The sequence below is a fragment of the Anopheles cruzii genome, unplaced genomic scaffold (assembly GCF_943734635.1).
Source record: "Anopheles cruzii unplaced genomic scaffold, idAnoCruzAS_RS32_06 scaffold00488_ctg1, whole genome shotgun sequence".
Classification (NCBI taxonomy): Eukaryota; Metazoa; Arthropoda; class Insecta; order Diptera; family Culicidae; genus Anopheles; species Anopheles cruzii.
The window spans coordinates 1-9909 of record NW_026454090.1 but is presented as its reverse complement, the minus strand read 5'-3'; the positions used below and the strand labels follow the sequence as shown (position 1 = coordinate 9909).

Below are 9909 nucleotides of genomic sequence, written 5' to 3'. Positions count from 1 at the left end.
AACCACCTCAAAGACCTACAGTACTCAAACAATATAAACACGCAGTTGAAGCAATTTACAGAGTGGTCGAAATTTTTTGCGGGCCAATAACTAAAAAACAATTTGAGGCTAAACTGCAACAACGGTTAAAAGACGAAGCGCGCACACCCGTCGTCGTAAGACGCCCCAGTTACCCCACAATTGTGGGGTAACTTAAGGACCTAAGGACCTTAAGAACTTAAGGACCTGTCCTTAAGGACCTACCTCGTAGCGTAGAATGGAGCATGGGGCATTTAGTGGCCAGAATTCAGCAGGTAAGTCGAACGTTCGTGTATGGAGGATGTTTGCTAACAAAAGTTAAGTTCCCACTTCTTAGCTTTACCCAGATACGTTTGTGTACAACTTCGAGCGCTTCGGCGGTTGGTCTAGTTTGGAAAAAGCATGGCACCAGGTGCTGGAAGCGAATAGCAACCTTCAGGCGGTGTGTGCCCTCCACCCGGACGGAATCAACATGATTGGTTATTCCCAAGGTGGCCTTCTTGGTCGAGCAGTACTCCAAACGTACCCAAACCACTGCGTCCGGACGTTCACCGCAGGGTGGTCAATTCGGAGGTAAGTCGCCTTGAGGGAATTCTTTTCGCTGGTTCCCCAATTAATTCTTTCATCTACTTCGCGTTTACAGACGACTTTCTGCACCTTATCTTCCCTTCGCTGGTGGCCAAAACAGCGTACCAACTTTTTTATACGTACATCGCGGCACACGTCCGTTGCGAACTACTGGAACGATCCGCATAACCAGGATCTATTCGAGGAGTACAGCATTTTCAACAATCGACTGCCGTCGACCGTTACGTTACGTTACGTTACTGCGCTGCCACACGGTGCATAACAACAGATATAACAGCCTCATATAACAATTTTGACAGTACAGCGACCAGGCGTCAAAAGCGTTGTGGCTCAGCAGACCCTATAACACGACGTTATACAGGGCACATACCAGATTTGAGACTATGTTATGTGTTACGTGTTATAGTTATACACCGTGTGGCAGCGCAGTAACGCTTACATAAAGGTTACGTTACGAATGCTTTTAACTTTTTTTTTATTTATTGATATTTTTTATTGTCTTTTAATTACTTCCCAGCTTATCATCAATCTGTTATTGGTATAATATTATACATACTTTGAGCGTTAAGCTTCATTCGGCATTGTTGGAATTGATGTCTGATTTTTTTGGAGGTGATTGAAGTTTATCTGAAAGTATTAATTTACAAAAGGTTGTATTATCGCCCGTTTGAGGTATATCTTGGCCTATTTTTTGTCCAAAAGCTTTACTAAGGTTAATAAATCTGTAACTAGAAAGGTTAAAGAAAAGATGTCGCTGTATGTTGAAATAATTCAACGTAAGCTTTTCGATTGTAAACATAGATACGCTTGTAATTAGAACAAACTGCCCGCGCGTGTCTCATATTAGGTTCTCTATTACGAACGTCATCGACAGGAACTGCTTCTCTGCTTTTTTCTGTGCCGGTGTTTTGGAGTAAAGAGCTGAACTTGGTGCAAACTCAACAAACTAATCACGATGGAACATCTGCAAGCTCTCGGATTAAGTGATCAAAAAATCAAGGACACACTGAAAAACGCATCGCTGACGGGAACGATTTCTCGAGCCTTCTCCTATTTGCCAAGCAATGTGGAATTGAGTGCGTCGCAGAAGTCACTGCTATTTCAGATGTGCTCAAAACTTAAACCTCAAAGTGCCCATTTCCTGGAGATGTTGGTGCGTAAAATCCACACGGGCGCTCTGGACACCAGCCTCCGGGTCGACACGGCGCTCGAGTATGTTCTAACCAACGTGGCAAAGACTGCTTTCGACGAGGCAGCATTCGATAAGGCCTGTGGAGTAGGGGTTGTGGTGACACCGGAAGAAGTGGAATGCGCGGTGGAAAAGACGATAGCAAAACACCGACAAGATATTGTAGCGAATCGTTACGGATTCAACGTGGGCAAACTTCTGACCGAGATTCGTTCCTTATTACCATGGGTAGACGGAAAAGCACTGAAGTGTGAAGTGGACGTGCAAATGTTCGATTTGCTTGGTCCAAAGACTGAGGCCGATAATGCACAAGGGAAGAAGAAACGAGAAAAGCCGGGTTCGGCCGAAGATGCCTCTAAAATAGTTGCCAGCAAGTTGCCTGAACAATTGAAAGCAACCAGCAGCGCTCAACATGAAGAACGACCGTTCGATGGACCACGAACGATGGTCGATCTGATGCGGAAGGTCGACTTCCATCGACCAGGGGAAAATTTCAAAACAGACGGCTATGTCGTTACATCGGACACGGAGCGGTTGTTGAAAGAGCATGTCCAGCGAACTGGAGGCAAAGTTCGAACTCGTTTCCCGCCAGAGCCCAACGGTATTCTGCACATTGGCCATGCAAAGGCGATCAACATAAACTTCGCGTTCGCCGCCGCAAATGACGGCGTGTGCTTCTTGCGTTACGATGATACCAATCCAGAAAAAGAGGAAGAAAAATTTGTTCGTGGCATTCGAGATATCGTAGAATGGCTTGGTTACAGCCCATTCAAGGTGACCTATTCGTCTGACTACTTCCAGCAGCTGTATGAATTTGCAATACAGCTTATTAGCAAGAATTTAGCATACGTTTGTCACCAAACTGCCGAGCAAATGAAAGGCTTCACGACTGAGGTATCGAAGTGGCGTGATCGTCCGATTGCTGAAAACTTGGCCCTGTTCGAAGACATGAAAAACGGCAAAATTGATGAAGGTGCCGCTACATTGCGCATGAAAATTACGCTGGAGGAAGGCAAAATGGATCCGGTGGCTTACCGGATCAAATTCATACCCCATCACCGTACCGGCACGCAGTGGTGCATCTATCCAACGTACGATTACACGCACTGTTTGTGCGACAGCCTGGAAGACATTACACATTCGCTGTGCACGAAGGAGTTCCAATCTCGCCGCTCTTCGTATTACTGGCTCTGCAATGCGCTCAACATTTACTGCCCAGTACAGTGGGAGTACGCACGATTGAACGTCAACTACACCGTCGTGTCGAAGCGCAAGATCAACAAGCTTATCACTGAAAGTAGGTCGCAGGTAGCATTTAAGATCATAGCAGAACACAAAAGTAATAGCAAGGTTTTCCTCAATTTTTTTTTATGCAGATATCGTCAACGATTGGGATGATCCGAGATTGTTTACCCTGTCGGCGCTCCGTCGTAAAGGATATCCTGCCGAAGCAATTAATAATTTTTGTGCTCAAATGGGAATAACCGGAGCCCAAACATCCATTGATCCGTCCGCTCTGGAAGCTGCCGTCCGTGACGTTCTTAATGTCACTGCTCGACGCACGATGGCTGTGCTGTATCCACTCAAGATAACCATAGAAAACTACCCGCACAACGGTCCCACACGATTGACCGTAGCCGATTTTCCCAATTGTCCCGAAAAGGGCTCACATGAAGTTTGGTTCGATCGAGTTGTCTACATTGAACAGTCTGACTTTGCCGAGCAAGCCGACAAGTCATTCCGACGCCTAACGCCTGGCCAAACGGTGGGACTCAAATACGCTGGACTAATGTTGAATGTAGAGAAAATAATTCGAGACGCAAAAACAGCCTCCGTAGAGTTGGTGTGTCGGAGCGAACCGTGCACAGCAACGAACAAACCGAAAGCGTACATCCATTGGGTTTCCAAGCCCGTGCAGACGGAGGTACGGCTGTACGAGAAGCTGTTCCGTCACAAAAACCCGGAGGATACCGGTGATGTTCCAGGTGGATTTATAAGCGACTGTGCGCCGAACACAATGCGCTCGACTTGCGCCTATGTCGATGAGCATCTAATCGGTAGCCAAATTTACGAAAAGTTTCAATTTGAACGAGTCGGCTTCTTCTCTGTCGATCCGGACACTGCCGATTCCGGCCAGCTTGTGTTTAATCGTACAGTCATGCTGAAAGAAGATTCAGGCAAAAATAATTAACGATCCGTTAACGGTCGTTAAATAAAACTTGTCACATGTGCTCGGTGTGATTAAATGTCGATGTCGTACACCACACTGAAAGTCACCAGCAAATAGTTACTGCAATCATGCTGTGTAGCTTCGTGCGTGATTGGTTATAGCGCCTTAAACAATATAACAATAAAATTCGAACATCAAGGACCTGTGTTCCATTCAACAATCGTACTATAATATTTATTACCGTTTATCGCCGTGTTTCTTCTCAAATTCAGAAGGTTTTCCTACAATCAGACTTGTAGTTCTGATTACATATTTCTAAGGTCGTTCAGTATCGTTTACATATTCTAAATTTGAAACTATTCAGTGTACAGTATTCTTGGAATTGCTGAGTTATGTGTCGTTGAAACGTGATTCTTATCAGTAATACAGATCGATAATCTCGTGCGCATTTGCGGCGAGTAGCAGAAAATCAAAAACTTTGTTTATATAGAATAGAATTGTGTTGCAGTGGATGATTGTAGCTCGATCTGGCCCATCTTGAATTGCAAACGTTGTAACCACTTCAGCAGAGCCTCTGATGCGTGAAAATCCTGCTCTTCGAGGTTGGGCACTGCGTCACGACAGTTCTGCAATCGCACGTGCAGTGTTCCAGAGAGTTGTGTATTAGACGAAAGCACCGGTGTCCATAGAGGTAATAACTTGGCCAGTATTGTAGATCTTGTCTCTTTTAGAGATTCTAGAAGTCCCAAAAAATGAAGATTCACACTTTCTGAAAGCTAAAGAGAAAACAGTTTTACCCATACCGTGCTGGAATGGTTCGACTTAAACGAAATACACTGCTTTTCATAATGATAGCCTCACCCGTTTTTTCAGACTGAGGCTAAGATAAAACGCCGAACCTATTTTTCGTAGATGAGGAATCAATTAGTTTTGCAAAAGAAATAATATCCGTTGTTTGGTTTTCCGAAATAAAAATTATTTTGACTTAAGGAGCCGAAAAACGATAAAACGGCTGTTTCAAAACGATAGACTCACTTGTAAAAGTCGGTCCTAGTCCAGTCCTACTAACACTAGTTGAATTGTCAAGTAACTGAGTTTATTAATCTCAGTAGTCTCGCATATTTCCTGTAGTTTATTGGCCATTTTGATCAAAAATGGGTCGTGGAACTCAATTAGGAGAAGGCGAAAAGGGAAAATTGAAGCGTACCGTAGTGTTGGGAAGTTAAATCATGAAATAGCCTCATTACTGAAACGATCTCCAAAGGTTATCAATAATTACTTGAAAGATCCATCGAAATATGGGACTCGGAAGTCATCTGGCCAATCTGGCCGGCCAAAATTACTTAACCCTCGCGATGAACAAAGAGTAGTTGAAGCTGCGTCTAACACTACGAAAAGTTGTCGGCGTATTAAGAATGAATTCCACATGAATGTTAGCTCTGCTACAATCTGGAGAACTCTTAGTTCCTCTGTAAGCATTGTCAGAGAACCAATGAGACAAATTCCAGCAATGAAGACACACCACAAACAGCAAGATTGCAATTTGCGAACGAGCATATGTCATGGAAAGATGGATGGAATTACGTAAGCTATCGATACATTGAGTATTCCAATATTTGAATTTTTTTTAATCCAGGTCGTTTGGAGGGACAAAAAGAAATTAAATCTCGATGGGCCTCATGGTTTTTGCCACTACTGGCGAGATTTGAGACGGGAACCTCGTTTTTTTAGAAGACGAAATTATGGCGGAGGTTCCATCATGGTATGGGGTGCGTTTAGCAGCCAAGCTAAATGTGATTTAGCAAAAGTTCCTTCAACTATCCAAAGAAACTATCCGAAAGTATGCCAAAACGTATATTTCAAGTAATAAATCGTAGTGAAGAAACCACCGATTATTAAAACATCATAATTTTAATTCATTTTTACCGGGGTGGGCCTATTTTCTTGAATAATACATAATGAGGCTATCATTTTTAAACAGCCGTTTTATCGTTTTTTGGTTCCCTAAGTCAAAATAATTTTTATTTCGAAAAATCAAACAATGGATATTATTTCTTTTGCTAAACTAATTGATTCCTCATCTACGAAAAATCGGTTCAGCGTTTTGAAAAACGGGTGAGCTATCATTATGAAAAGCAGTGTAGCTTGGTATCCTCTTTTCGTCGTGTTCGAACCTCTTACCTTCGAGTGAGACACCAACTGCAAAATACACGGCGTAACTTTGGCCCAAAACTCGAACAGTACACTCAGAGTTGTGTTGTACGTCTCGGATGAAATGGCTGCCAGACTTGCTACCTGCTCCAGATATACTGTCCACAGTTGGCACAATGTGAACGCATGGAATAAGGACGACATGTGCAGAACGGATGTTTTCGACTGCTCTGCGAATCCTGCAAATATCACTTGCACGTGATCCGCAATGTGACAGCTGGCTTCCTGGGGCACGGGTTGTATTATGAGGGTGCAGTTCCGTAGATGCGCCTGGTGTGGAGCTGCCGTTCCAATGCCCATCTTGCGCACTACTAATGCTGTATGGGTAAGTGATCCCATAAGTAGCCACGATAGTAACCTCATATGACCAACACATTCTGTAAATTCTTTCGGTCTGGAAAGTAAAAAAGGATGTCAATAAAACAGTACTGGTTTTGCTTTTGCTTTAAACAGTACCCTTGCTGCAATGATGACGGCGCGTTGTTCAGCCAAGGAAGATATTTGGAAACCGTTCGACTATCTTTGGAATTTCCTCGTGACATCTCTAACGCAAGATACTGTGCTATAGCTCCTTTTAGCACGCCACCAATTGTATCCTCACATAATCCGGGGCCCGTGCCGGATGCTTTAAGATTCTAAACAAATGAAAAGACCACTGGCATGTAATGCGAACACACCTCGGGGAATCGTCAGTGCTAGGAGCTTACCTTTATTTTGCTCAGTGTGTGGAAATCGGCCAAAAATTCCAGTATATCGTTCAAGTAAGGTTGTCGCATGCAGTCGGTTATGTTACAGTTGATGTGCACGTACGATTCTCCCATGGACATTTCACCGCTAATACAGGGCGGCAGAATACCTCCGGCGTCTTGAAGCAGGAAGCCAACCAACAGCAACAGGTTGACGTCGGGTACGTTGATTTTGAATTTTAGTGCCTGTACCAGATCGAAAGTAAAAAAGGATGTCAATAAAACAGTACTGGTTTTGCTTTTGCTTCAAACAGTACCCTTGCTGCAATGATGACGGCGCGTTGTTCAGCCAAGGAAGATATTTGGAAACCGTTCGACTATCTTTGGAATTTCCTCGTGACATCTCTAACGCAAGATACTGTGCTATGGCTCCTTTTAGCACGCCACCAATTGTATCCTCACATAATCCGGGGCCCGTGCCAGATGCTTTAAGATTCTAAAAAAATGAAAAGACCACTGGCATGTAATGCGAACACACACCTCGGAATCGTCGTCAGTAGTAGGAGCTTACCTTTATTTTGCTCAGTGTGTGGAAATCGGCCAAAAATTCCAGTATATCGTTCAAGTAAGGTTGTCGCATGCAGTCGGTTATGTTACAGTTGATGTGCACGTACGATTCTCCCATGGACATTTCACCGCTAATACAGGGCGGCAGAATACCTCCGGCGTCTTGCAGCAGGAAGCCAACCAACAGCAACAGGTTGACGTCGGGTACGTTGATTTTGAATTTTAGTGCCTGTACCAGATCGAATACTATCTGGCGACCCAGGTACAGCTTGTCGCGTTCCTTTGTGAATGCCCGTCCACTGAGGTTACAAATTTCGACCAGTGTCTTATGCGTCAATCGTAAGTTCTGTATCGCGTAGCTTATTATCTTAGAAAACGGTTCTAAAATAGTCTGTGTAGTGGAAAAGCAAACAGAGTATCGAAATAGACACGCTTCAAAGTTCCAAATAATCTGTTCAACTGTAGCCCCGATTTTTAATGTGATAACGTCATTCAATTCTTATCAGAATGTAGAATTTGGAGTGTGCCATAACTAAACCTCAGCATTCAACCATCAGGACAGCCATAACTTATGCGCTAAGCTAACTTTAACTTGCAGCCAAGCACGCAACAGTAAAGTACGTGGTTTGTTCAAAACGTATCGCGACTTTTCAATTTCCGCGGGCTACGTATATCTGATTTCCGAAGTTTTTGTGGCGTTGGATTGCTACACATGTCAGTGATTTTTTGATGAAAAGTTGAAAATTTTTGAAAAATCAGTCAATTTTTGCCATTTTTTTTAGTGTGCACGTGTTTTGCCCCTTCGGCGATTTTTGTCCCTTCCGAAAAATGGATGGCAAAGAATCTTTATCAAATTTTGTGTTAAAAACGAAATTAAGAGCTCGGACGCAATTGAAATGTTAACTGTGGCTTATGGTGAAGCTTTTAAGACCAAAAGCATTGCTTATCGGTGTTTCCAATTTTTCTCAGTAGGCCGAGAAGATGTGAACGTCGAAAAGCCTACTTTGATCGATTGCGAACAGTTTTGCTTGCAGTTTTCTTCGATTGCAGGGTCGTGTTGCATCACGAGTTGTTGCCAAAGGGTTGAACGGTCAATAAGGAATATTACCTAAAAATTATGTGCAATTTGCGCGAAGCAATCCACCACAAACGTGTGGATTTGTGGAAACACAAAAATTGGCTTTTGCGACACTGCTTACACATCGTTGTTTCTGCGCGAATTTTTGGCCAAAACAACTCTCTAGTGATGCCAAAGCCACTTTATTCCCCAGATCTGGCCCCCTGTGACTTTTTCTGTTTTTTTCTGTTTCCAAAACCTCAATTACCGCTTCGTGGTCAATTAGAGTTTTGGCGTACACAAAAATCGACGATGAGTCAAAACACGCCCAAGCAAAACAGCTGTCCAAAATTTACTGATTACTCAAAATGGCCAAAATTTTTACCATAAGTCACTGGCATGTGTAGCAACTTAACGCCACAAAAACTTTGAAAATCGGATATACGTAGCCCGCGAAAATTGAAAAGTCGCGATACTTTTTGAACAAACCTCGCACTCTACTTTACTGTTGCGTGCTTGGCTGCAAGTTAAAGTTAGTTTAGCGCATAAGTTATGGCTGTCCTGATGGTTGAATGCTGAGTTTTAGTTATGGCACACTCCAAATTCTACATTCTGATAAGAATTGAACGACGTTATCACATTGAAAATCGGGGCTACAGTTGAACAGATTATTTGGAACTTTGAAGCGTGTCTATTTCGATACTCTGTTTGCTTTTCCCTCTACACAGACTATTTTAGAACCGTTTTCTAAAATAATAAGCTACGCGATACAGAACTTGCGATTGACGCATAAGACACTGGTCGAAATTTGTAACCTCAGTGGACGGGCATTCACAAAGGAACGCGACAAGCTGTACCTGGGTCGCCAGATAGTATTCGATCTGGTACAGGCACTAAAATTCAAAATCAACGTACCCGACGTCAACCTGTTGCTGTTGGTTGGCTTCCTGCTTCAAGACGCCGGAGGTATTCTGCCGCCCTGTATTAGCGGTGAAATGTCCATGGGAGAATCGTACGTGCACATCAACTGTAACATAACCGACTGCATGCGACAACCTTACTTGAACGATATACTGGAATTTTTGGCCGATTTCCACACACTGAGCAAAATAAAGGTAAGCTCCTAGCACTGACGATTCCCCGAGGTGTGTTCGCATTACATGCCAGTGGTCTTTTCATTTGTTTAGAATCTTAAAGCATCCGGCACGGGCCCCGGATTATGTGAGGATACAATTGGTGGCGTGCTAAAAGGAGCTATAGCACAGTATCTTGCGTTAGAGATGTCACGAGGAAATTCCAAAGATAGTCGAACGGTTTCCAAATATCTTCCTTGGCTGAACAACGCGCCGTCATCATTGCAGCAAGGGTACTGTTTAAAGCAAAAGCAAAACCAGTACTGTTTTATTGACATCCTTTTTTACTT

The 9909-nt window shown here is 43.4% G+C and overlaps 3 protein-coding genes across 3 annotated transcripts; 2 read left to right on the top strand and 1 right to left on the bottom strand.

Annotated features, from left to right (window-relative positions):
• The first annotated feature begins 1532 nt into the window (after nt 1–1532).
• On the top strand, nt 1533–4159 carry LOC128276091 (probable glutamine--tRNA ligase). The gene is made up of 2 exons (XM_053014561.1): nt 1533–3092; nt 3172–4159. The coding sequence occupies exons 1-2, from the start codon at nt 1562–1564 to the stop codon at nt 3984–3986; spliced, it is 2346 nt and encodes a 781-aa protein (XP_052870521.1). The 5' UTR covers nt 1533–1561; the 3' UTR covers nt 3987–4159.
• A 60-nt stretch (nt 4160–4219) lies between these two features.
• On the bottom strand, nt 4220–7995 carry LOC128276092 (protein unc-79 homolog). Its single transcript, XM_053014562.1, has 5 exons — nt 7981–7995; nt 7434–7820; nt 7180–7358; nt 6147–6570; nt 4220–4741 (listed from the first exon to the last, which is right to left on the bottom strand). The coding sequence occupies exons 1-5, from the start codon at nt 7993–7995 to the stop codon at nt 4448–4450; spliced, it is 1299 nt and encodes a 432-aa protein (XP_052870522.1). The 3' UTR covers nt 4220–4447.
• A 1043-nt stretch (nt 7996–9038) lies between these two features.
• LOC128276093 (protein unc-79 homolog) lies at nt 9039–9852 on the top strand (the record flags this gene model as incomplete). Its single annotated transcript, XM_053014563.1, has 3 exons — nt 9039–9053; nt 9215–9601; nt 9674–9852. Coding segments are annotated over exons 1-3 (581 nt in total), but the record flags the coding sequence as incomplete, so codon positions are not given.
• Between the last annotated feature and the right edge of the window lie 57 nt (nt 9853–9909).

What these genes read in the sequence shown, in the direction of transcription:
- LOC128276092 (XM_053014562.1), bottom strand. An exon ending in ACACACTGAGCAAAATAAAG is followed by an intron (nt 7,359 to 7,433) that starts GTAAGCTCCTAC and finishes TCATTTTTTTAG; the next exon opens with AATCTTAAAGCATCTGGCAC. An exon ending in CCGTCATCATTGCAGCAAGG is followed by an intron (nt 6,571 to 7,179) that starts GTACTGTTTGAA and finishes TTTACTTTCCAG; the next exon opens with ACCGAAAGAATTTACAGAAT.
- LOC128276091 (XM_053014561.1), top strand. Translation starts at nt 1,562, where the DNA reads ATGGAACATCTGCAAGCTCTCGGATTAAGTGATCAAAAAATCAAGGAC. An exon ending in CAACAAGCTTATCACTGAAA is followed by an intron (nt 3,093 to 3,171) that starts GTAGGTCGCAGG and finishes TTTTTTATGCAG; the next exon opens with ATATCGTCAACGATTGGGAT.